The following is a 25,261-nucleotide window of genomic DNA, read 5'->3' as shown; positions in this document are numbered from 1 at the left end:
CTCACTCTTATATATAACGCGATTCTCAGACTAGACCACTTTCCAAGTCAATGGAAATGTGCAGAGATCGTTATGATCCTAAAACCAAACAAAATAGAAACGGAATTGACATCATACCGTCCCATTAGTCTGTTGACAATTTTCTCGAAAGTGTTTGAAAAAATACTATTGAAGAGAATGTTACCAATTTTAGACGAACTTTCCATCATTCCTGAATACCAATTCGGATTCAGGAGGGGTCATGGGACCCCTGAGCAATGTCACAGGGTTATTAATGATATAGTTTCGGCATTTGAAAACAAAAAATACTGCACTGCTGCATTTCTTGATGTTCAACAAGCGTTCGATCGAGTCTGGCACAAAGGTTTGTTGTACAAGATAAAGAAATGGCTACCTGCTCCGTACTATTTATTAATGAAATCATATCTGGCTAAAAGATGCTTTTACGTGCAGCAGAAAACCGATAGTTCATCACTACTTCTCATCAACTCAGGCGTCCCACAAGGAAGCGTATTGGGACCAATTCTCTACACCCTATATACGGCCGACATGCCAGTTACAAACAACTGCACTGTTGCAACATATGCTGATGATACAGCCGTTTTAGCCACAAGCACATCTATAAATGAAGCTTCTGAACTCCTGCAGAGTGAGCTAAGCCTAATTGAAGCCTGGTTCCTTCGATGGAAAATTAGAATAAACTCCCTGAAATCCGTCCAAATAACGTTTTCATTAAGACCAGGTAACTGCCCAAATGTTACACTTAACGGCTCACCAATTCCACAAAGTACCTGTGTGAAGTATCTCGGCTTGCATCTCGACCGCAGATTAACATGGAAAAACCACATTAAAGCAAAATGTCAACAACTTAGACTTAAAACACTAAAAATGTCCTGGCTGATAAGTCGAAAATCAGAAACCACTTTGGAAAACAAAATTCGCCTCTACAAATCCATCCTGAAGCCTGTTTGGACCTACGCTATACAGCTTTGGGGAACTGCTAGCAACTCAAATATTGAGATACTTCAGCGTTACCAATCAAAAACTTTGCGACAAATTGTCAATGCTCCGTTTTACGTATCTAATGCAAACATCCACAAAGATCTGAATATTCCAACCATTAAAGAAGAAATAAAGAAAACTAGTAAGAAATACATCGACAGACTCCACAACCACGAAAATAATTTAGCCTTAAGTCTATTAGACAATAGCCTAACAGTAAGAAGACTGAAAAGATACCACATTCTCGATATCCCTGATAGATAAATTTAACAAACTAAAAAGATGTTATATATAATAGCAGGGCTCATTGGAAAACTGCTATTTCTGTTAATTGAATATTAATTATACAATTTACTTATTGTTTAAAAACAGATTGTAAATATAAAGAGAGAGAAAAAAAAAAAAAAAAAAAAAAAAAAAAAAAAAAAAAAAAAAAAAAAAAAAAAAAAAAAAAAAAAAAAAAAAAAAAAAAAAAAAAAAAAAAAAAAAAAAAAAAATATGTACAATGTACTTATGTATTTGTGCTGTGGCATTAGTGGCATTGATTACTTTGCTGCCCCTGCAGTGATGTGATTCAACTTCAACTTCAGCCGAACACACGCGACTCCATTGGCAATCATTGTTCTACCTCCCCACTGTCCCTTCTGTGTAACCCTTTTACTGCATATGGCAGGAAGTCTGCGGCTGGCAAAATCGAAAGATTAAAATTACAAGTAACTTCATTTTTAGGGCAGTGGAACAGTTGGCAAACATTTGTTCTATACATTCATAAAATAATTAAACAGACAAGTACTCTAATAAAAATAGCAATTAAAATAAACGAAAGTAAATCAGGAGAACAACATTGAGAAAGCGCAAACAGAAGTAAATAATTGAGCAAATCTGAGCAACTGTCCCCCATTCGGGTCTCATTGTGTTACAAGGCTTCATCTTAAACGGTTGCCACTTAAGATCTGCTAAAATTCAGTGTCTGTAGAGGGTGTGACTGCATAATGTGTCTCGGTTCATATTTCATATTATGATCTGCTAAAGATTTAGTGTGGTTTGAGGTGCGCCTGATTTAATCGTATCATATATCAGCCGACCTTTCTTTCGGCTCATCTGTGACGATCAATATCGTCTGAACCGGTTCAAGTGTGGAAATACGCATCTTATTCACTTGACGTATGATCTTCCACATCCAAAAACAACAACAAAACTCCAACTCTAACCCTAGGCACCCGACTTCTGAACTGGTTTTAAAAGTTTCTTCAAGGTTTTACCTTTTTCTTGTGGTTCGCTGTGTTATTTTGGCTTACTTTGCCAAGTCACATGCCAAAGTTTGCTGGGGTGGCTCAAATGTCAATAAACTTTTAACGTAAAAGTGTTACAAAGATCTTTCTCTCTCTCTTCAATTGTACTGAGAGTTATTTAATTTGATATGCAAATACACGAGTTTTCTGAGAAAACTGAAAGAACACTCTGATATATATGTATTTTAATTGAATTGAAGCTGAATGCTCTTCCACTTAATGCCATTAAGCCACACACAAAAGCCAACGCCATATCGAAACGTATAGCCCCCTGCTGTGAGTAGAGTATAAGCCAGAAAAAGAAATTACTTCCAATACGCACATATAAACACGTAGTTTGGGACTCCCAAAAACAAATCTGTGAGCATTCCCCCAAGCGCATAATAAGCAAAAGAAAGCAAACAGCCGATGGCACCTCCACGAATATTCAATTAAAAGATCTTTTGTGTTGATTCGAAAAGGTTTTGGAGTCTCTCTTACTTACAAGTAAATATAATGATACCCAGATGATGATGGGCATATAATTTCCAACTAAATGATCTCGAGACAGCAGTGAAAACGAACAGCAAACACAATTCAAACAGAAAATCCCGAAGCAAGCAAACACCTGAGCAAACACAGCGGAGCAAAAGGCGGCGCATCACGTATACGCCACCATGTCCAATGGCAAGGCTGCTGCCGCAGCTGAGAAAAATGGGTAAAAATTACATTCCCCTCCTCCCCAGAATAATTCTAGCTTAAACAATAACCCAATAGTTAATTGCTTAACAAAATTAAATACATTTTCTGCTCTGTAGCTCATTGAACGATCGACCGTTGTTCATGCAAAATGGCAATGGGGGACGTCTGGCCCCGGTTAATGATGTGGAAGTGAGCAACTTCCGACGCGCCCTGCCACAGTTTTTAGCTGTTAGTATTAAGAACATATTGCTATTCGGTAAATAACATTAAAATTCAAGTTGATTTATGATTTGTAAACGGGAATGAAATTAATTTGCTAGAGAAATTATTATTACTTTTAATAATTATCAAAACTTGTTAGAAATGCCACGCGCGGTTGGAATTTCTATAGAATACATTCTTTAAATGACATACGGTATGAATTTGCATATAAACCCCATTAACATACATCAAATAAAGTCTCATTAACAACGTTTTAATTAGGTGATTTTTTTTGTATACCTAAATATTTCTTAATCAAAGCTTGACATATGAAATTGGATTGCGGAGTTGCACAATTACCAGCAGAACTTAATTTCATTCCCTCACAATATACAAAGATCTTGAATGGAGCCTATGATAAATTCATTTAATAATATCCACAGGCTATGGCATGACTTTGGGCTTCCCCACAATTGTGATACCTGCCATCCAAGGAGGCGAGGGCCGCAGCGAAACAAACAGTGATATAATCCTCAACAAAGACGAGATATCCTGGTTCAGTAGGTCACAGACTTTGAGCTTGAGTTTCCTGGTTTACCGATCTCCCTTTGGTTCTTCAAGGTTCCATCAATTTGATATGCGTGCCGCTGGGCTGCCTGTTCTCTGGCGTGTTAACACAACCGCTGGGCAAGCGACGTGCAATGCAGGTAATCCACAATCCGTAACCCACTTAGCCGCAATCATCCTCATCATCACCACCTCTTACCCATGATCATGATGCTGCCAATCAACCTTCTCTGGTTAACAAATCAAATGGAACATGGAACATTGACACACTAATCCGAAATCGGAGCTGCGTGACTTCTACTGACTTTTATTGTGTAATTATGTTGCTTGTTGTTTGCAGTTTGTCAACCTGCCTATACTGGCGGCATGGCTAATGTTTCACTTTGCAACGCGCACGGAGCATCTGTATGCGGCTTTATGCCTCGCTGGTCTCGGCGGTGGATTAATGGAGGCGCCAGTAAGTCTATACCCCAACCTCATAATAATTAATCTCGTGGCTATAATAGGTCCTCCCGTAGTCTTTGTTTGAGTACAAAATTTGCATAGTTCTAGCGTGAAAAGGGACTGACATTCTTTTTGATTTTGGTGTGAAAAAAGATTGAGGAAAAATGTAGACAATGAGCAAAAATACAATGGGAAAAGATATTTCATATAGATACAATATTTAAAGAGGTCTGGTTAAATAGAGGCGCATTCCCGGCCTCACTTTAGCGTTGTAGATGCACGTGACAAAGCGTTTGGATCCACTGTCCAGCATGCCACAGCCCACCTTATATGCGCCGCTGAACGCCATGTTGCCAAACATTCGCATTTCCCGAGTGGCATTGGCCGGAAATGCACTCACATGATTGGGTTTAACATGGATTGAATTGTTAGACCATTTCTTTATGAAATAGTTCATCGCATTGGCAGGAGTGTTTTTGATATCTGTAAAGTCCGAAGTCTCTGCCACATTGGGAAATCGGAATGTGTTGACGCAGAATGTGCTAACTTGATTCTCATTGCACTGATTGGTGATCCGCATGGCCATGATCGCCAGCTCATCGTCCCAACTTAGAAATGGCAGGTTTAGGCCTCGGGGAAGGCCAGCAACTCGGCCTTCGTTCAGCTTGTGGCGCACCTTATTTTGCATATTAATAATATTCTTCATGTCCTTCTGGAGATTCACGCCCTCGTGGCTTTTCCCACACTTGGGACTCCACTGGAAAAGATAAGCGTACTTCAAATCATCACTGATGATCGATCGATCACTCACAAATCGGGAATCACAGGTGAGGTGTCGAACGTTCCTTGGGCAGAGCTGCGAGTCGCAATAATTTGGCGACCGTGTTGGTTTTGGGTACAATTTGCGACGTACGTGAAAGGGCCATTTCGTCTTGTAGGTGATGATATTTTCTACAGAAATAAAATATAGTTTACTTAGCAGCAGCACAACCATAAATAGAATGTTCATTTTCAAACTACTGCGGAGAGGAACATTGCAGGGAATTATTATAGATTTCGTTGAATTGCAATTTTCATGGCTAGAATAATATTTAATTGGATTTCGTATGCTTTTGGAGGGTTGCTTTAGGCATTGCAGATGGGAACAGTTGATTTTGTCATGGAAAACAAAATCTCTGACTGGATTTCTATAGCTGCCAATCGTTTGTTGCTTTAGTTCTCCTTTTGCAAAAGAATGCCATGGCTTTTGTGGTTTTTCGACCTTGACCAACTCCTTGAGAGCTACAGCAGCCACTTGTGTTTGTGCCACTTGCGAATGCCGTGGCAGCTGTGGCAATGCCGTGGCAATTGCTAGATGCCAATCGCGACTCTTAATGTCACTGTATGTAACGAGCAACCTTGATGCTTCTTTCAGGTGCTTACCTATGTGGCGGAGATCACAGAGCCCAAGTATCGTGGCATACTGTCAGCGCTGGGCACCACCTGTGTCATCACCGGTGTCTTTATACAGTTCATACTCGGCTCCCTGATGGACTGGCGGAGTGTGGCCGCGGTGAGTTCTGCCTTTCCGGTGATTACCATCGTCATGCTGTGCTTTGTGCCGGAGAGTCCCGTGTGGCTGATCAGGGAGCAGCGTTTCCTGGAGGCCGTCAAGTCGCTGCAGTGGCTGAGGGGCTGGGTGCCAGAGCACAAGATCGAGGCGGAATTCAATCAATTGTACGACGAGCTGATCACACAGAAGGCCATCGAGTACACAGCCGATGGGGTGCCAGTGGCAGGACAACGTCGAACGCTGGGCCAACGCCTGAGAATGTGGCGCAAGCGAAGTTTCCTGGTGCCGTTCCTTCTGGTGTCGTTTGCCTTTTTCACTGGACACTTTTCGGGCAAGACACCCCTGCAGACGTATGCCGTGCAGATCTTCCACACCCTCAAGGCACCGATGAATAAATACCATGCCACCATTCTGCTTGGTGTGGCCGAGATGTTGGCCACCATTCTGGGCGTGATACTCATACATTTTACGGGCAAGCGACCGCTGGTTCTGGTCTCCACCGTGGGCACGGGCCTCTGCTTCCTTGGCACCGCCACATATGCTCACTTCCTGAACGAAGTGCCCGGCTTCACGGTCAACAATGTGGTGGTGAATGCCTCATCGATTGTCCCCAAGGAGGGCATCCTATCGCAGGCGAACATATCAAAGATCTTTGCGAACGAACAGCTGGAAATTCTACAGGATCAGGCGGATCAGCTGACGACGATGCTGCCAGATATGTTCGAGACAACCACCATGTTTGATCTGGATACGTGGAATCGCACCAAAAGGGAGCTGGAGACCACCACCGATTATGCCGATGCCATGGAGACCACAATGTGGCCAGAGCCATCGAGCAGCCCCGAACCACTTCCAAATCCACCGCCAGCGATGCCCACCAGTTCCGCAAAACCACCCATTCAGGAGGAGCTGCTGCTGACTGTGCCGAAGCAGGAGAAAAACTATCTCGTGTGGGTGCCACTCATACTGCTGCTGCTCTCCGCCTTCTTCTCGCATCTGGGCATACGCATGCTGCCCTGGATCCTGATTGGTGAGGTCTTTCCGGCAGAAATACGCAACAGCGCTTCAGGGTTTGCCGGCGGAGTGGGCTACATCTTTGGTTTTCTGGCCAACAAACTGTTTCTGTGGATGCTAGCCGCCTTGACATTGCCGGGAACGTTTGCCTTCTATGCCACCGTGGCCTTTATAGGCACTGTGGTGCTGTACTACACGTTGCCAGAGACCGAAGGACGTACCCTGGGTGTAAGAAAATGAATTATCCTACAGCTAATTCGATACAAATTATTATCTTTTCTTATAGGAAATTGAGGCTCACTTCTCCAAGAAATCCGATATGAATTTACTACGCAAACAGCCGAAAAAGAAGGCACCCATCAAAGATGAGATCCAGATGCCTGACAATGCCATCAATGTGGACACAATGCAGAGTTTTCATGTGCCAATCACATCACAGCAGCAGTCCAAGATCATACACTTGCAGCAGAGTGACTTTACGCCCAGAACGACACAGAATGGACGAAGTGGGGCCACAAATCTGGCGTTTGAGGAGAGCAATACCACACATCTGTGAGACCGAACAGCATCCTTTCCAATTGCTTAACATTCCAGTGATATTTCTGAGAAATAAAGTTAAATAATTAGATTTAAATACACAATAATGGTCTTTGTATTAAACAGTCTCCAGACCAGCGTGCGCATTGAATTCCATGAAGACTTCAATCAATTTTTAACTACTCTTTTTTTATGTGAACTCGAGGACTTTTTAACGTAATTTAAAGCATGCTTAAAAGTAATATTGTTTAACACATTTCCATCGAGAGAGAGAGATATATATCTTTTATATATAGATTTATGTAGATAGATGAAGCTCCTTGAGATTGGCGATCCTCCTATGTCTCATCATCCTGCAGCTCAAGGAATTGTGTACAAATGTCGCGACTGCACTCGCCCTTGTTGTTGAATAGGAATTTATAGTAATGACCATCCGCACATATGGCTGAAAGCAAACAGAACAAAGGTTACGAAGGTTTCCAAAGGGAAAGAGGAGTCGAATGATTAGAGGACTCACCCACAACCGAATTTGGATCGGCACCAAAGGCACATACGCACCGCGGTCCCTGTGGTATGGAGAACTTCACAAAACTCCATTGACTTGAGAAATACTTGGGTATTATGGGAAGCGAGGATTCGCGCGGCTTGTTATCCTCCAGATTGAAGACATGTATGGTGCCATGGTCCGAGGCGACGACAACCATGGTGGACTGGTGATTAAAGTTGATGCAAAATATATTTGCATGATTGCTGCCACGTCGCAGCTCCGAGACCTTCTTCCCGTTCTCCGTATCGAAGATGCGTATGAGGGTGCCCTTCTCACCGGCGGTGGCCAGACGTGTGCCCTGAAGATTTAGGGCAATGCAGCTGATGGCCGCCTCGTGGGCAATCACCTCCAGGGGGGCACGCTCCGTGTTGGCAAGATCCACGATCTGGACATGGCCAGTGCGTCGGCCGGGGAATGCGAGTAGGCTTTTATTGCTATGGGGACAGAGCACGCATAGCCCATTGGGATTGGCGCTCGTTTCGAAGACATGCAACTGCTGCGGCTGCTGGGTGAAGGTGAATACCTTGATCACACCCTCCAGCACCACCACAATCCGATCCCGACGCAGTCGCACCGCACGAACCGGCTGATTGAAGTCCAACGATATGGCCGGTGATTTCTTCAAATCATCCCAAACGATCACTTTATTTGGTGGATAGAGCGGCCGTATGCCGCCGCCCACTAAGGCCAGATAATTGCAGCGAAAGAGCATTTCCACATGGCTGAGACCGCCTGAGAGACAATGATTTGACAGTAAAATTGGATTACACGGGCGGACGGTCGTGGGATATGCATGTATGCATTGTACATACCCTCGGGAAAATATTGCCTTTCCTTTTCTTTCAGCGGGTCACAGTTGTAGACGCGAAAGCCCGTGTCCGTGGCACAGGCAAAACATCCTGCAACGCAATTGCAAATTTTTGTCGAAAATATTATAGTATATTATTATGTGGGTGCGTGTGTATGTGTGTGTGGACGGTGGCGCTGACTATCTCTGGACTGGTAAATATGTAAACAACAAACCTTGGTCCTGATTGAAGGCTGCGTAAAGCATCCCATTGCCGTACGGATTTTGCTCCGTCAGATTCATTGCGTTGGTTGTGTGTTGTTTTGATTCTCCAGTCGAGTCGCCTCCTATTCGTCGATTTAAGTTGGAAGAAAATAATTATCAGGACGGTGCGGTAGGTGCGTATAAAAACAATAGATCAGTGCTGGTAACCAGCGCGCGTATTATCGATCGCCTATCGTTATCGCCACTAATCATACAAGCAAATAATAAGCTGTTTACACTGGGTGACATAACTAAGAGGCATATTTATTGCAAAAAGATGAGGCCCTTTTTTGTACTTTTGTTGACTTACTGAGCTATTCTCAGTCATTTCGTCTATTCCGATATCAATGGGACAAGCGGTGGTGGAAAAGGGCTGAAAACCGACAGACCTTTACAACACTAGACATCTTTAATGTGATTTATTTGCTATTCTTTCAAAAGCCAACAAAACGCCACTGCACAGCTCAAATCGGAGGAATGTTTATCCACTACATATAAATATATGTAGGACTATCGCAATACCATGGAGTTCTGCACAGATTTCAGTAGCTGGGATAGGGGCACCATCGAGGCGTGCCGCACCTGCGGCACTTATTTCGACATCACCGAGGGTCTGATTAAACCAATATTTCTCCCGACGGCCGGCGTAGAAGCAAAATCTGATGGGATGGCTGAGATCCTGCAGCAGCTGAGCGCATGGAACTTATTGGTAAGTAAGCGCCGCTCTCTGTTTTTCGGCTATAATGAAAATTGTTGGTACAACAGGTAACAAAGGGAGACGGTCGTCCGCAGTACATGTGCATTTCCTGCATTGCCGAATTCCAGAGGCTGTTGCAATTTAAGTGCAGCTGCCTCGAGGCCCATGAGCAGTACGCAGAGCATCAGCAAACTCCTGGTATAAAGATAAAAAATGAACTCGAAATTCAGGCGGAGGAGAAGTTCTGTGGCTTCATTTATCTCGACTCGGACGAGGAAGTGAGCGACGAAGATGGCAGCCGACGGGTCTTCGCAGCCTTCGATATTCAACATGTGCCCATTAAGGAAGAGCACATGGCCCGAGTGCCGACACAACAGAGTGATATTAAGTTTGTGCCGCCACAACCGCAGCCACTGCTTCCGCTGGTGGGTGTAAAAACCGAGGCGGAGCACGAGCTCAAGTTTAAGAGCTCTCCAAAAGAAGAAGAACTTGATGTTGGTGGGATTTCCAATAAAAGTGGAAGCAATGCCAATAACATTTCCTTTGAAAGTGAAAGCAATCCCAATGCCATATCGTATGAAATTGAAAATGATAATGATAATGAGAGCGACGAAGAAGAAGTCCTCAAATTCACATACGACGATGATGAAGATGCCATGATCATTCCACAGCCTATGCAATCCACGTCTACTCTCTGTAAGATCTGCTTCCAAGAGATACCCAACCAGCTTTACCAGACGCATATGGAGCGAATGCACCTGTCCAAGGATTGGGAGTGTCATCTCTGTGGCAAGAAGTTCTTGAATTGTAAAGAGTCACGTCTGAAGTTGCACATGAAATGGCACAAACTTCAGCGCCGTCTGAAATGCCCGATCTGTGGCTTCTTTTGCAACTCAAAGGAGACCCTCAAGGATCACAAGCGAGCTGTGCACTCGCGTACCGTCTGCCAATATTGTGGAAAGGGTATGAGGAATCCAAAGCTTTGATGTAATTATTTAAATAATGCTATTTCACTCGTTGCAGTTATGAAACCCAATATACTGCAGTCGCATATGAAGAAGCATCTGGATGGTAAGTGTCCTCAAAATGTGAATTTTTGTTTATCTTAATTTGCTCATCTTTTGTACAGAACGTGAAGCTGAGTTGGCCCAAAAGCTGGCATCTGCAGAGCCTCTAGGTGCTTCTGCTTCAGACCAGATGCTGATGCCTGTCAAGGATTTCGGTCCTTTTTATTCAGGCGAAAGTAAGCTCAAAGTTGTGAACCATCTGCGACCACCGTCTACTTCCTCTGCAGTCCAGAAACTGACACATTTGGACCAGCCAGAGACGGCGTCTGCAGCTCAGAAACGTGCCTCAATGCAGACTCAAGTTCCGCTTTCTCCATTGTCTTTTAAGAATAATAAGGAGATTTCAGCTACATCTTCTCCTATCCAGCAGCATCGGGAATTTCCGGTGCCCATTTCTCCAGTTCTGCTGAATAATCCAGTTCAGCAGCAAAAGCTGCACTCTCCAGTCAAGCAGCAACAGATGCTACAATCTCCAGTCAAGCAGCAGCTGCATTCTCCCCACCAACAGCAAAAGGAGCAGCAAAAACCTGAGGACACTCCAGTGACTTACTCTCCCGTAATGCCAATTTGTGTCATCCAATGCGCCTTCTGCAGCGAAAAGTTTAAGAAGCCCCAGCAACTGCAGGACCATGTGCTGAGCAAACACAAGGACATAAATAGTCCACCAACAAAAATCAAGCCACCGCAGAAGCTGCAGCTGCAGCCCTTACCAACAGCCATTAACATGGACATGGACACCGATCAAACCTCCTTCGAATCGGCCTCAACTACTTCTAATCAGGTATCATCCACAATGGATGTAAGCCAGAATAGCAGCTCTGCCAGCTGCAATTCCTCCATTAACAATTCCTACAACAAATCCTACTGCAAGTGTCACATATGCGGCAAGGCATTCGATTTGAAAATCAAACTTAATCGACATCTCAAGCAGCACAATAAGGCTCCCTTCTAGGCTCTGTGTGCTCTCACTTTTTCTTTGTGATTTTTTTGGTTGGTTGTTGAAAGAGCCGCACATCCTGGATTGAATCCTTAGTAAATGCATTTTTATTCTTAAGTCTGGGTTCGACCTTTTTTTAACTTTCAAGTGCACAAATTGCATTAGTTCTTTCCTTGGAAAATTCCTTTGCCATTCTATCATTTACATATTGTCTAAGCCAATCTCAGTTTAAGCTAAGAATTTAAGTGGAAAAATGCATTATCCCATAGCCGATAATGCCAGCTCTTCATCAGCCACAAGAATGAAGGACAAGGCTGACCCGATGGCTGCCAAGTATTCATGCAAATAAACTTGAAAATCGAACCTAAGTAAATGCATTTTTGTTTTAAGTCTGGGTTCTACCTTTTTATACCCGCTACTCGAAGAGTAAATAGGGTATATTGTATTTGTGGGGAATAACGGTTGTATGTAACGCACAGAAGGAAACGTATCCGACCCCATAAAGTGTATATATATTCTTGATCAGCATCAATAGACGAGTCGAAGAGCCATGTCTGTCTGTTCGTCTGTCTGTCTGTCCGTCTTGTTTGTCGGCTAGTTCTCAGAGACTATAAGAGCTAGAGCCACCAAATTTTGCATCCAGACTGCTATATGCTCACACTGAAATCAGCGTATTTCAAAAATGAGCCACGCCCCCGCAAAAGGGCGAAAGCCTACCAAACCTACAATTTGGAAGATAAAAGAAAACTAAAAACGCCATTCCGTAGTGAATGGCCATATCTATCAGATCACCAAATTATTGTAGCCAGAATGAAGAAATTAATTTTCAGTGGCTAAACCCACCCTGTCCCGCAGCTTTTGTTGTTCTTTTTACATTCTCTCATTCACACTCTGCTTCTGCTTCACTCGGCCCCTGCCTCTGCCCTCCCCCTGCCAATGACTCTTCCGACTTTTAACCCACCCCGTCCCGCAGCTTATATTTGTTTTTTTTGTGTGTGCGGGCGCTGCCTCTGCCGCGAGTCTGCAGTGTGTGGGTTATGCCAGTTCTTCATCAGCCACAAGAATGAAGGACATGGCTGACCCGAAGCACTAACCAAATACTATACTATTTGGTTAGTGCCCGAAGGCTGCCAAGTATACCTGCAAATAAACTTGAAAATTTACCACATGAAAATCTTGTTTTCTGGAATATTTAAATCATACTTTGAGACAAAAAAATAAAAATGAAAAATAATATAAAAATTATTTAGAGTATAAACTTATAAACAATTACTTTTTGAAGCAACTTTACAATTTAGGTTTAAAATAAAAAATATTAAAGTAAATTAAAAACAATTTTGAGAAGCATTCCGAATTTTGTTTGTATATTTGGATATATAAACTAAACTAAATATAAATCATTTTTTTATTTAAATTTTTGTTTCAAAATAACTGCAGACTTTAACCAGTGCAAGTCGTGGAGTTCATAATAGATCTACACAATCACGGCTTAGAGTACTTTAATATTACAGAAAATATATTCAAGAGTTCGATTTTAATTTATTCTGAATTATTTTTTAATGCAGAGAGAAAATGAGTAGCAAAAAAAAATGTGTTCACTTGATTCAGTTTGAGTTTTATTGGGGGTTTTCTATGTATGTGTGTGTGTGTGTGTGGTGTGTGTTTGTCGTTCGCTTTCACACGCGAGACGACTCGCTAAGCTTTAATTAATTATTTGCAAGAACTGTATGCCTAAGAATTACAATTATAAATTACACGATGCGTTAAAAGTAAATCAAAGAAAAATGTAACCCAAAATGAAGGTAAACAACGTGATTAACAAGCCTCTGCCACTGGTAAGTGGCCACTTCAGAGTCCACTAATCCTCCTGCTAATTACCACTCCCACTGGCCGCTGTCTTCAGCACTGTCCCCGGCATTAGTTTCTTAGCCTCTGACCCGGCCGTTGTTGTGACAGTGATCTTGCCACCTGCAGTAGCAGCAGCTCCAGCGGCCGACACCATGGGTATCACCTTCATATTGGATAATGGCTTGAGGTTCATTCCCTGCAAACCCTGCGAGAAGAACAACTGTCCGCCATTGCCTTGTACGGCAAATACAAGATTATTGCCAGCTGTTGCGGCGCCAGTGACAGTTCCTGTGGCATTGCTGCTCCCCGTGCTATTCGAAGTGCCTTGCTTGTTGGTCAACAAGACATTTTTGGCCAGACGCAGGGTCTGTGTGCCGCCAGATCCAATCAGCAGGGTCTTTGGTGCAGTCGCAATGCCACTGGAGGCACCAGTGGTGAGGTGATTGCTGTTGGTGCTGCTACTGCCGCTGGTGTTGGGCGATAACCGAACCAACTGGTTGCCCATGATAACGGTCTGCATGGGTGCGCCGCCCGAGCGTGCGGGAATCTGTATGGGGGAAATGCATTAATAAAGGATTGATGAGAGTTTTTGTGGCAGGTGTGCTTACCGCTCCTTGAATCTTCATCGTCTGCCCGCCAATTACAATGCTCTGTGTGGTACGCACAGCATTGGTTCCCGCTGTTGTTGTGGTCGCTGTGGGTTGGGTGGTCACGACACTACCGCCTCCCAGCTGCTTGATTGCCTTGGCATGCAGCAGCAGTGGCTTACCCGGCAGCACGGTCGTCTTGCCAATGATTTTGGGCACCATTGTCGGACTTCCTCCACTCGCCGTTGCACTCACAATGCGCGCCATCGTGGGCAGATGCTTGGCCTGCACTTGGATGGGTTGCGTTGTTTGGCTTTGATTTGGTGTCAGTGTGATGACATTGCCCGCCGAGGAGGTTGCCAACTGAATGATGTTGCTCCCAGTCGTGAGGAGTTTCCCGCCACTGTGCTGCTGTTGGTGTTGCTTTTGCAGCAGACTATCCAGAGTGATGATGTGCCCACCCTGAGAGGCATTCACTGCTCCGCCTGCTGCAGTGCTCACGGGAGTGCTGGTGCGTATCATACGCGTGGCATTTGTAGAGCTGACTACCGTCGTGGCTCCGCCTCCACCTGCAGCCGCCGCTTGCTTAAAGTTCTGCAGCACAATCCTTTGCTGTGGCGACTTGACAGTCGTTCCGCTACTGCTGGCCGTTGTGGTGAGTATTTTGGGTGCTGCCTTGCCCATTGCTTGGAAAACAATCTTTTTGTTCGACGAAATGGCTGTATTACCTGTTTAGAACAGAGAGAAAGGATTAAAGAGGATTCTCTTTTGTGTATGGGGGGGGTTTGCACTCACCAACTAATATCCTTTGCTGTGGCGATGTCTGCACTGGCGAGGCAATCTTTGCTGTGCCTCCCATTGCTTTTTGTTTCAATTGCTGTTGCTGCAACGTTGCAAATGCCTGTGGGGACATCTTCACAATGGTTCCGCCTGCTCCTCCGCCTACACTGACGGCACTCACGGCGGAGCTACTGCTCGTGGCAATGGTTATCGGGGATGTGCTGGCTTCCACTGATTTATTGGATATTATGGAGACGGCGCCAATCTTTTGCTGCACCGGACGCACCGTCGATTGCGGCACCACTCGCGGTCCCAGTATCTGCACTTGCGGTGACTTTACCTGCCCTGTGGCTGCCGCACCTGCAGGCAGCAATCTTATAATATTCTTCTGCGGCATCTGCGGGCGTGGACTTATTGTCATACTCTTCGGTTTGCCCAGCACTTGAGAGTGCTGCTGTGGCGAGTGTTGTTGCTGTTCCTGTTGCTGTTGCTGCTGCTGCAGCTGTTGGTCCAATGGTATGATAAAGTTGCCTATTTTGCTGGTTGTCGGTGGCTTTTTGATCGTCAGCTTTTTGTTAACACTCATCGTGGGGGACGTTCCCAACTGCGTAGAAGTGGGCGTGGTGGCCACATGTACCGTCTGCATGCCACTGGGCGTCGATACCAGTATGGGTGTGGTATTCCTTTGCGAACTGATCTTCGATATAGCAAAATTACCCGTCTTTACCGGGATACCCCCAGCCATTGGGCGATGCACTGCACCCATGGGCACGGGCTTAAGCAGTGATTTTTGCATTGGGTTGGGTGAGGCATTAGCACCGGTGGGCGAGAGTGCAATGCCTGTACCCTGGGATGATGATGTTGAGTTGTTGTTGTTGTTGTTGTTGTTGGCAGGTGGTATGTTGTACTTGAGAGGCGGCACTGGGGGGCACTTGACAGGCAGCGGAGAAGTTTTCTTAACGTGCAGCAGAGTGCCGGCAGCAGTCGAGACAGAGACGGGAGCTGCAGTGGGCGTGGGATTACCCACAGAGGGTACCAATGCTGGCATATCCTGGAGCTCTGTGGAGCTATCGCCATCCTCCTTCTTTGGCTTGGCCAGCTGCTTCCTTTGCTGCTGCTTCTGCTTCACCAGCGACAGGTTGTGCTTGTGCATTCGCTCGAACTCCTCCTCGCTGCGATTGCGATGCAAGTAGATCCAGATCTTGCGCTTGGCATCGTACTTCACACAGGGATCGATGCCGCCATGCATACGGTCCAGTGCTCCACTGACAATCGTCTGCAGAACATTCTCCGCCGCCTGATGATTGACGTACTGTGAGCACTTCAGCAGCTCTGAGATTTCCGAGCGTGTGCCCTCGCCATTGGGTAGCCGGGCCGTGGCATCACGCACCAGCGTCAGGATGGTCACAAATGGCGGCCGATCGTCCACCATGACAGCATGTCCGCGTGCCTTGTTCAGCGCCAAACTCTGGGTGTAGATGCCCTTGACGGGACCCACAACGCTCTCGTAGCCATTCAGGTGGTAGGTGAACGGCCGATGGGGATACTCAAAGCGTAGCCTCTCCTGTCGCTGGAACTCCAGCTTGTCTGCCTGGCTGGCCGTGCGCACCGTCCAGCTGGTGGGGCACCGAGGCGGTGGCGTAGGCGTTAGCGTCTGCGTGGTTGAGGCATCCAAGGGTGTGCTCGCAATAAACATGGCGCTCGGGCATGGATTCAGATGCACCGTAGTGGCTATGGGTTGCTCCTCTTTCTGGGTCCTCAGCCAGTACTGGCAGAGGGTGCACAGTCGTGCATCGGAGTCCCTGCCAGCGCCAATCCACTGGTAGATATTCAACACGGTTTTGTGCTCAATGTAGGGCACATATTCCGCCGGAAGTGGTCCGAAATCAGCAGCCAGAAAGTTTACTGCGGACTGCAGCAGCAGCGACCAATCCGGCTGCTGCATGCGCGTCACATTGCCCGTTGGTATGACTGCATCGAAATGTTTCTCCCGCCAGTTGGCCAACAGCAGCTGCAGTTCTCCGTAGGTCAAACGATGCTGGGGCGTGGAAACAAACAGATCTCGCAGCAGAGAGAAGTAGCAGGCAGGGCGTGGCGATGCCGCCGGTCGAACAACTTCCCCTCTATTGGGGGGACTGCCAACAATGTTAACAGCGGCCGCCTTCAGGGCAGGATTGGTTGGGGAAATGGTTGTAAGATTGGAAATTGTGGCGGAGGGCACACTAATGGGCTCCAGCTTGGGGATCAAGGCGGGCACAGGAGCAGCTGCGGCAGCTGGTGGCATTTTCTTTGGCATTTGCTCCTTGGGTACATAGTCCAGCAGACGGTGCTGCTTCTGATGCTGCTGTGGCTCTTCTTTGACGAAAATATCATCCTCGGGCTCGTTTTTGATCCCACCAATGGGCACCAGAGCGGGTGGATCGGGATTGAGGCGCGCCAGCAATGCCTTTGGCTTGCGCCCCGGCTTGAAGCTGCCCACAAACTGTGCCCGCGTGCAAATGTCCCTCAAACGCACCTCCGATGTATCAAATTCAGGACTTTCCTGTGGACAAAAAATAACATTTAAAGTGCCCTTGTTTTGGGAATCAAACTGCAGATTAATGCTTACTGGTTGCTCCATTTTCCGTCGCTTGTAGTCTCGCAGATACTTCTTGAAGTTCTTATCATTCAACTGCTGTATCCTGACAGCCTGCATGGTGCGCAGGACCTGCTCATCGTCCACACCGGGCCGACGCTTGAAGAAGGTATTGTAAATGCTTTTCTTGTCCGCCGCATTCGAGGAGCGAACCGATGTCGGCTCCAGCTTGAGCTCCGCTTCCATTTTTGGCAGACGCTGCATCAGATCCAAACACTCTTCGTCCTCCTCCTCGGCACTGATCTCCGCCGGGGACACCTTCAGCTCTTGTATGACCTCCAGCAGCTCCTGGACATACCGCTTCTTGGCCCTTTGCGAGCACAACTTGTTCTCCATCGAGAGCGCTGGGGGTTTACGCTTGCGCGGGCGTGGCATCATCGACTTAGAGGCAGTGGCAGTCGACTCATCCGGCGGCGACGAGGTGTACGCCAGCTTAAGCATGTGCTCGCGGGAGAGGAAAAGCTCTTTGGCCAATTGGCTTAAGCGTTCGGCTTGCTGGAAGCGGAACTCACGGCGACTAGAGTGCTGGATGCTGCGGCGCAGCTTAAGGACATCCGGCCGAAGGTTACCGTCCTCCAGCTGCCGCTGCAGCTGCAGTAGCGGCGATTGGCCAAAACGCTGAAGGCCACCGTTGAAAAGTTGAACGAGCGTTCGCTGCTGCTCGGCCCCCGCTTGCGGTGCAGAGACCAGGCCCGTGAAATCGGGCAGCAAGGACTGCAGACGTGCCTGGACATGCTGCGGCAGCACCTGCCATGTCTCCATCGAGAAGAACTCGTGGAAGATGTTGGAATTCTCACAGAGGCCCCGCGGCAGGCGAAAGGTGTCACGTTTACTTAGCTGCGCCAGCTCCAGCTCGTCCGACTGGCAAGTGGTGGTATCGTCCTCCGTCTCGGATTCCGACAGTGCATCCTGATCAGACATATCCTCGTCTTCGACATCGACATCATCCTCCGGCAGCGAACCGGGTGCGGAGGAACTGGAACTACTGCCGCTCCGATTGCTGCTGCCATCGGAGCTGCTGCTGCTCCCGTCGCTCATTTGACCAATGTCATCCTCCTCCTCCTCTTCGGAGTCCAGGCTGGGCCTCAGCATGCTGTTGATGTTTATGTTATTGCTCATTTTTGTGGCAATTTTTGTGTCCAACAGCGTTTTTTCTTTTGTTACGTGGGCAGAGCACCCAATTTTCTTTCTCTACACTAAGTTATAATTTTTGTCTCTTACGCCGCTGCCTGCTGCTGCTGCTGCCTCGTTATATCAAACATATTAGCTGGTTGTTTTCTTCTTTTTTTATTGCTTCGCAGCATGTTTTCTCTACGATTTCGCCCATTTCGAAGGAGTTGGCAGCTCTGGCCCTAACATTAGGGATGAGCCGATGCGATAGTCGCTAGATACAGTTGCGATTGAATCTAAATTTAAAAATTTTTATAGGGTCGATTTAATAATGCATTCCAAAATCGTATACTATTCCAAATAAATACATTAAAGTTAATAAAACAAAAAACTACACTTTAATCTCTATAAGCACTAGAATTTTGCAATTTATTAAATATTAAAAACTTTTAGAGACGCTGATTCCAAAAGAATCGATGTTTGGCCAAAATCATCGCGGACATCGATGGTTCTCCAGCTCAGCCCTACTGTGTATACCAAAATTGTGGCGACGGCTTTTCGCCTTCGGCTTGCAACAATTTTTCCTAGTTCTTGCAATTTTTGTGTTGCAAAAGGATAACAAAGCCCAAAGCAGACAACTGGTCAAAATGAAAGACCATTGACAGGAATACAAGGTGAACACGAATGCGTAGACGAAAACGAATACGAATAGAGGCGGGTAGGCCGCTGTTTTAGTTTAGTGCGCAACGTTCGAGATAAATAATAAATGTGTGTCGTTTAAGGTGAAGAGTTTAAAAGTTTAGCAGGCGAGGCAGGGGCACAATCGTCCCACAGACGCCACAAAAAGAGGCACAGAAGACTGCTCTCGAATAGCAAAAAAAAAAATGGAAAGAGAAGAGACAAAAAAAATGCAAGAAGAAGAACAGAGAGAAGGTGAAGAAGAAGCAGCAGAACGCGAACAACGCGCGGCAAATGCTTGCAAAAATTTAGAGAAAAAAGAATATAGTTTTTTTGTGTTAAATTAACCGCAATCTAAATCGCATTTCTTGCAGATCTGTTGAACATAGTGGCGGCACGAACCCTCCGGTTATCTATGGGAAAGAAAAAGACCAACGATTGTGTGACAAATGCCGGAACAGCGCTGACAGAAGCAAAACAGCAAGCAGAAGTCAAAGTGGACACCAGCTCCGACTGCAAAAGCAATCAAATCAAAGGAAAATCAACAACCAATCAATCTGACAATGATGTTGAGTCGGCGGAATCCACAGCCACCAAGGAAGTCAGCAGCAACAGCAACAGCGACAAAGAGTCCACAAATGATTCTGCTAGTGGAACAGTAGTCGAAGAATCTGTAAAAGTTGAGGCCACCGCAGTGGAAAAGAAAGCCTGTAAAATTCGCATTGTGCCTCTAGAGAAACTCTTGGCCCAGCAACCGAAGGAGCAACCAAAAGTCTTGCCACAGCGCAAGTCTCGCAATAACACCTCGATCATTGAATTGAGCGACAGCGACGAGACCGACGACGGCGGCGAATCGATCGTTGTGCAGAATCCTTTGCGCAGGAAAGCAAAGGCAAACGCCAGTGCCACAATCACCGTCTTGTCCTCCTCCTCGGAGGATAGCAGGCCCTTCAAGCCATCGAAGACGGTCGAGGCCAAGAATCGGCCAAAAAGGAATATTCTCAGTCTGTTCAACTCATCCGCCGAGGAGAGCGACAGCAAGCAGTTGCAGGTCCGCGTGAACGGAAAGGGGAAGAGACCACGCATCGCTTCATCCCCTGAAGAGAGTGACAGTCGGTCAGCAGGCACACGCACAAAGAAGTATCTGTCTCTGCGGAAGAGAAAGCGATCTTCCCACGAAGCCGGCAGCCTCGCTCAGCTCCTAAAGGCGGCCATCAACGGCACGGAGGAGCAAAGGTCTCCGAAGAAGTCTAAAAGAACTGAAGAGCGCGTGCGCCATCAGGTTGCCAGCGAATCTGCCCAGATTAGCAACTCCGAAGACAGCGACGGCAAAAAGAAGGAGAATAGTCGCATAAAAATAGCAACCAGACAAAAGTCACCCAAGAATCGAGAGCTGGAGAACGACTTATCTGAGGATAGCAACGCCACAGGGAAGGAGAAGACTAGCAAGAAAATTGCTAGTGAGTGTTCCACTTCCTCAGAGGAAAGCCTGCCACGGCTGACCCGCAGGAAGACCATCAACGGCAGCGGCAAAAAGATCAGGCAAGGCAGTCCCACGAGGCTATCCAAGGAGAAGCAGCCAAGGACAGTGGCTGCCCAGCAGCAGCATCGAGTGAAAAGTTGTTTGGTGCGTTTGAAGCGGATTAAAGGGTCTGAGTCACAGGAGGGTCCAAAGATCCAGGCAAAGCCAAAGCCACAGGCAGAACCAGAGCCACAGGCAGGACCAGAGCCAGAGCCAGAGCGAGAGCCAACGCCGCAGGCAGAACCAGAGGCAGAACCAAGCGGAACTTTAAAGCAACGCAAACACACAATGAGCACAGATTCGGAGGAGGCTGCCACAACCTCGGGCACGGCAGCAGCCAAACGGCAGCGTCGCAGCACCAAGAAGAGTGCGGAGAGTGAGCCGGATTCCGACTATGAGGCAGCTGAGGAGCCCGAGCAGGCCGATTCCGATGCGCAGGGGGAGGAGGAGGAGTATCAGGCAAAATCCGAAGAAGATGAAGAGGCGGAAGAGGAAGCTGCACAGACGAGCGGCAGCGAGGTGATACCACAGCGCAAGCGACGCAGTGGCGTCAAGAAGCGTGACACCGACTCCGACAAGGGTTCCTCCGACTTTGAGCCGCACGAAAAGTCCAAAAAGAAGCGCAAACGCATCAAAAAGAACTCGAGCGGCGACAGCGATGCGGATGGCGACGAGGATAAGCAGAAGAACAAGCGAAAGACCATACGGAAGATCATAAAGAGCAAGGATCTGGACATGACCACCAAGGAGGCGGCCAAAGAGGAGGATGATCGCCGCCGACGCATCGAGGAGCGCCAGCGGGTGTACAATCGCATCTTTGACAAATCGGAGAGCGTCGAAATATCCGAATTGGTGCTGGACTTCGATGAGGACTCCAAGAAGGCGCTGCTGCAGGTGGACAAGGGTCTGCTGAAGAAGCTCAAACCCCATCAAGTGGCGGGCGTTAAGTTCATGTGGGACGCCTGCTTCGAGACGCTCAAGGATAGCGAAGAGAAGCCCGGCTCTGGCTGCATTCTGGCCCACTGCATGGGCTTGGGCAAGACCCTGCAGGTGGTGACACTCAGCCACACGCTCCTCATGAACACCAGGCGCACAAATGTGGAGCGTGTCCTCGTGATTACGCCCCTCAGCACGGTGAACAATTGGGCGCGTGAGTTCCTCTATTGGATGAAGTTTGCCAATCGCAAGGACATCGAAGTGTACGACATCTCCCGCTACAAGGACAAGCCCACGCGCATCTTCAAGCTCACCGAATGGTTCAACGAGGGAGGAGTGTGCATCCTGGGCTACGACATGTACCGCATTTTGGCCAACGAAAAGGCCAGAGGATTGCGCAAGAAGCAGCGCGAACAGCTGCAACAGGCCCTGGTCGAACCCGGCCCAGATCTGGTCGTCTGCGATGAGGGGCATTTGCTGAAGAATGAGAAGACGTCGATCAGCAAGGCGGTGACAAGGATGCGCACCAAACGGAGGATTGTCCTCACAGGAACTCCGCTGCAAAATAATCTCAGAGAATGTAAGTAAAGGATCTGTTCAGCCTGTTGGGTTTGCATTTTAATCCTGTTTTGCCACACCCCAGATTACTGCATGATCCAGTTTGTGAAGCCAAGCCTGCTTGGCACCTACAAGGAGTACATGAATCGCTTTGTGAATCCCATCAGCAATGGCCAGTACACGGACTCCACGGAGCGCGATCTGCGCCTGATGAAGCATCGCTCCCACATACTGCACAAGCTGCTGGAGGGCTGCATCCAGCGCAGAGATTACTCCGTTTTGGCGCCGTATTTGCCACCGAAGCACGAGTACGTGATCTATACGACGTTGTCGGAGCTGCAGCAGACACTGTACGGCTACTACATGACCACATATCGGGAACAGAACAGCTCCGATATCTGTGGCAAGGGTGCGCGCTTGTTTCAGGACTTCCAGGATCTGCGGCGCATCTGGACGCATCCGATGAATCTGCGTGTGAACAGCGACAATGTAATTGCCAAGCGGCTGCTCAGCAACGATGATTCCGACATTGAGGGCTTCATTTGCGACGAAACCGAAGAGGAGGAGGCCGCCACCAATTCCTCCGACAGCTGTGAGTCCTTCAAATCGGACGCCAGCATGGCCGGTGCGCGAAAGTCCACAAAAAAGCACAAGACCCGCAACAGAGCGGCTGCCGATTCGGATTCCGATTTTGAGATGCTGCCGACGGGACCGCTGGCCCAGAAGGACGATCCCTCCGAGTGGTGGAAGCCATTTGTGGAGGAGCGCGAGCTGAACAATGTCAATCATTCCCCCAAGCTGCTTATTCTGCTGCGTCTGCTGCAGCAGTGCGAAGCCATTGGCGACAAATTGTTGGTCTTTTCGCAGTCACTGCAATCGCTGGATGTCATCGAGCACTTCCTATCGCTGGTGGATAGCAACACAAAGAACTATGAATTTGAGGGTGAGTCCAGCAATAAAACACCCATTCTAACATCACCCATATGACACGCTCCTTTGTTCAGGGGACGTTGGCGACTTCAAGGGCTGCTGGACCAATGGCAAGGACTACTTCCGACTCGATGGCTCCTGCAGCGTTGAGCAGCGCGAGGCCATGTGCAAGACATTCAACAATGTCACCAATCTACGCGCTCGCCTTTTCCTCATTTCCACGCGTGCCGGCGGCCTGGGCATCAATCTGGTGGCCGCCAATCGTGTGGTCATCTTTGATGTCTCCTGGAATCCCTCGCACGACACCCAGAGCATCTTCCGGGTGTACCGTTTCGGGCAGGTGAAGCCCTGCTACATCTATCGCCTCATTGCCATGGGCACCATGGAGCAGAAGGTGTACGAGCGGCAGGTGGCCAAGCAGGCCACCGCCAAGCGTGTGATTGACGAGCAGCAGATCTCCCGGCACTACAATCAAACGGACCTCACGGAGCTCTATTCCTACGAACTGAAGCCAACGGCAGAGCGCGAGATGCCGCTGCTGCCCAAGGATCGTCTGTTTGCCGAGCTGCTGACCGAGCACGACAAACTGATATTCAAATACCACGAGCACGACTCCCTGCTGGAGCAGGAGGAGCACGAAAATCTCACAGAGGAGGAGCGCAAGTCCGCGTGGGCCGAATACGAGGCAGAGAAAACGCGCACCGTGCAGGCCTCACAGTACATGAGCTACGACCGCAATGCCTTTGGCAATCAGGTGATGGGCCAATTTGGCAATGCCTCCGGCAGCGTCACCTCCAACAAGATCTTCGGCTTCCGCTCGGATATTCTGCTGCAGCTGCTCAATATGAAAATATCCAAAGATCATCCAGAGTTGACGCAGAACCAGGTCATCCAATTGGTGCCCACCTATCTGCAGCAGCTGTACAATGAGATGAACAATGGGGATCCCACCATGTACAAGGATCTGTTGAATCTGCACGGGAATATCATACACCCAAGCGGCATGTATATGAATCCATTGCTCTATGCCAACCAGCATCCATCGGCGGCTGGCTACAATCAGGGTACAGGCGGTATCGCGGCGGCTCCAGGTGCGGCAGGTGCTGCTGCACCGCCCGTTGTGCCCGCTGCACCAGGTTTCGAGCCGGATAAGGTATACGAAATTGATTAGGATGCACCCCCCCCCCCCCACACACAAGCACTCTTTGGATAGAGCAGGAAGCATCTTCCTAGTGTATCCTTGTATCTAAAGTATTGCAAGACTACAGTTGAATCTTTATATTAGACTAGATCCATTTGTGTAAATCATTTGTTAGGGTTGGGGAAACACACACAAACTTGAGCGCTTCACAGCTCCATAGCTCTGGCTCTGACTCTGACTGTGACTGTGGCTCTAGTTCTGCCTGTGGCTTTGGCTTTGGACCCTCCTTTAAACCGCTTCAAACTGTTGCTAATCTGGGAGGAGAATCGCTGGCAACCTTTAGGAGGCGAACGAGGCTGCCAGCTTCGTGGGAAGATCGCTTTCTCTTCCGCAGAGTCAGAGACAGTCCTGTTAAGGGTTCTAAACTATCCTAAAGATTAAGCTGAAGTCTTACATTATATTAGACACAAAGGTTATAGTTTTCAGTTATAGTTTAAATATAAAGAAACACAACAAAAGTAACTATTTTAGATCGCATAGCTATTATGATTATAATATGAATGGATAGGACCTACTCTCCTCACCCCTCCACACAAGAACATTATTTAAACACGCAACAAACGATAAACAATAAATGGCACAGATATTATAAATACAACAAAATATATTATTCAATTTTTGTTTGGGCAAGGAATGGGAATGTTTGAGGTGGGTTTTGGTAGGGTTTTTGTTGGTTTATTTGGGAGCCTTTGGAGGAATTTTAAGTATTTCCAGATACATGCTGGAGGGTGCCCATATGTAATTCTTGCTGCTTGCAGAGGAATCACTTTCCATGATAATGAGTAATCCTGGTGTATTAGAGAGCTCTTAAGGCATTTTCTGGCAGTCTTTGCAGCTTATTCATTTCAATGATTTTGAAAATATATTTGTAATAAAAGCAGCTTAGA

At 47.3% G+C, this 25,261-nt stretch overlaps 6 protein-coding genes across 9 annotated transcripts in view; 3 read left to right on the top strand and 3 right to left on the bottom strand.

The window, feature by feature from the left end:
* The window catches only part of LOC117585936 (facilitated trehalose transporter Tret1), a 13,466-nt gene extending 6,075 nt beyond the window's left edge, over positions 1–7,391 (top strand). The window contains exons 1-7 of one of the 2 annotated variants that reach the window (XM_034275705.1): positions 2,743–2,991; positions 3,092–3,231; positions 3,620–3,736; positions 3,798–3,883; positions 4,084–4,200; positions 5,602–6,981; positions 7,040–7,309. In XM_034275705.1, coding sequence (XP_034131596.1) covers positions 2,951–2,991; positions 3,092–3,231; positions 3,620–3,736; positions 3,798–3,883; positions 4,084–4,200; positions 5,602–6,981; positions 7,040–7,309 — 2,151 coding nt within the window. In that variant the 5' untranslated portion in view covers positions 2,743–2,950. Of the gene's footprint in view, positions 1–2,742; positions 2,992–3,091; positions 3,232–3,619; positions 3,737–3,797; positions 3,884–4,083; positions 4,201–5,601; positions 6,982–7,039 lie in introns of those variants that run through there. The other variant, XM_034275704.1, reaches the window with a different exon arrangement.
* Positions 4,342–5,211, bottom strand: LOC117585940 (venom allergen 3). The gene is made up of 2 exons (XM_034275709.1): positions 4,999–5,211; positions 4,342–4,944 (listed from the first exon to the last, which is right to left on the bottom strand). The coding sequence occupies exons 1-2, from the start codon at positions 5,194–5,196 to the stop codon at positions 4,408–4,410; spliced, it is 735 nt and encodes a 244-aa protein (XP_034131600.1). The 5' UTR covers positions 5,197–5,211; the 3' UTR covers positions 4,342–4,407.
* A 67-nt stretch (positions 7,392–7,458) lies between the features above and the next one.
* Positions 7,459–9,039, bottom strand: LOC117585939 (WD repeat domain phosphoinositide-interacting protein 3). The gene is made up of 4 exons (XM_034275708.1): positions 8,861–9,039; positions 8,650–8,736; positions 7,808–8,569; positions 7,459–7,735 (listed from the first exon to the last, which is right to left on the bottom strand). Exons 1-4 carry the CDS (start codon positions 8,925–8,927, stop codon positions 7,629–7,631), a joined length of 1,023 nt encoding a protein of 340 aa, XP_034131599.1. The 5' UTR covers positions 8,928–9,039; the 3' UTR covers positions 7,459–7,628.
* A 240-nt stretch (positions 9,040–9,279) lies between these two features.
* LOC117585937 lies at positions 9,280–11,957 on the top strand. Of its 2 annotated transcripts, XM_034275707.1 has the most exons (5): positions 9,280–9,597; positions 9,654–10,548; positions 10,609–10,656; positions 10,715–11,646; positions 11,677–11,957. In XM_034275707.1, the coding sequence occupies exons 1-4, from the start codon at positions 9,412–9,414 to the stop codon at positions 11,602–11,604; spliced, it is 2,019 nt and encodes a 672-aa protein (XP_034131598.1). In that variant the 5' UTR covers positions 9,280–9,411; the 3' UTR covers positions 11,605–11,646; positions 11,677–11,957. The 2 variants fall into 2 exon arrangements, with proteins under 2 accessions (XP_034131598.1, XP_034131597.1); XM_034275706.1 differs by having other exon boundaries at positions 10,715–11,957.
* Positions 11,958–13,183: 1,226 nt separating this feature from the next.
* LOC117586112 (nuclear factor related to kappa-B-binding protein) lies at positions 13,184–18,767 on the bottom strand. Its single transcript, XM_034275973.1, has 4 exons — positions 17,413–18,767; positions 14,820–17,346; positions 14,046–14,752; positions 13,184–13,984 (listed from the first exon to the last, which is right to left on the bottom strand). The coding sequence occupies exons 1-4, from the start codon at positions 18,556–18,558 to the stop codon at positions 13,460–13,462; spliced, it is 4,905 nt and encodes a 1,634-aa protein (XP_034131864.1). The 5' UTR covers positions 18,559–18,767; the 3' UTR covers positions 13,184–13,459.
* Positions 18,768–19,064: 297 nt separating this feature from the next.
* LOC117586315 (transcriptional regulator ATRX homolog) lies at positions 19,065–24,980 on the top strand. Of its 2 annotated transcripts, none has more exons than XM_034276302.1 (4): positions 19,065–19,223; positions 19,602–22,265; positions 22,329–23,186; positions 23,248–24,980. In XM_034276302.1, the coding sequence occupies exons 2-4, from the start codon at positions 19,643–19,645 to the stop codon at positions 24,342–24,344; spliced, it is 4,578 nt and encodes a 1,525-aa protein (XP_034132193.1). In that variant the 5' UTR covers positions 19,065–19,223; positions 19,602–19,642; the 3' UTR covers positions 24,345–24,980. The 2 variants fall into 2 exon arrangements, with proteins under 2 accessions (XP_034132193.1, XP_034132192.1); XM_034276301.1 differs by lacking the exon at positions 19,065–19,223 and adding an exon at positions 19,372–19,482.
* Positions 24,981–25,261: the final 281 nt, after the last annotated feature.

Source organism: Drosophila guanche, unplaced genomic scaffold (genome assembly GCF_900245975.1).
Source record: "Drosophila guanche unplaced genomic scaffold, DGUA_6, whole genome shotgun sequence".
Classification (NCBI taxonomy): Eukaryota; Metazoa; Arthropoda; class Insecta; order Diptera; family Drosophilidae; genus Drosophila; species Drosophila guanche.
The sequence above is the reverse complement of the archived record's forward strand: the minus strand, read 5'-3'. Positions and strand labels throughout refer to the sequence as shown.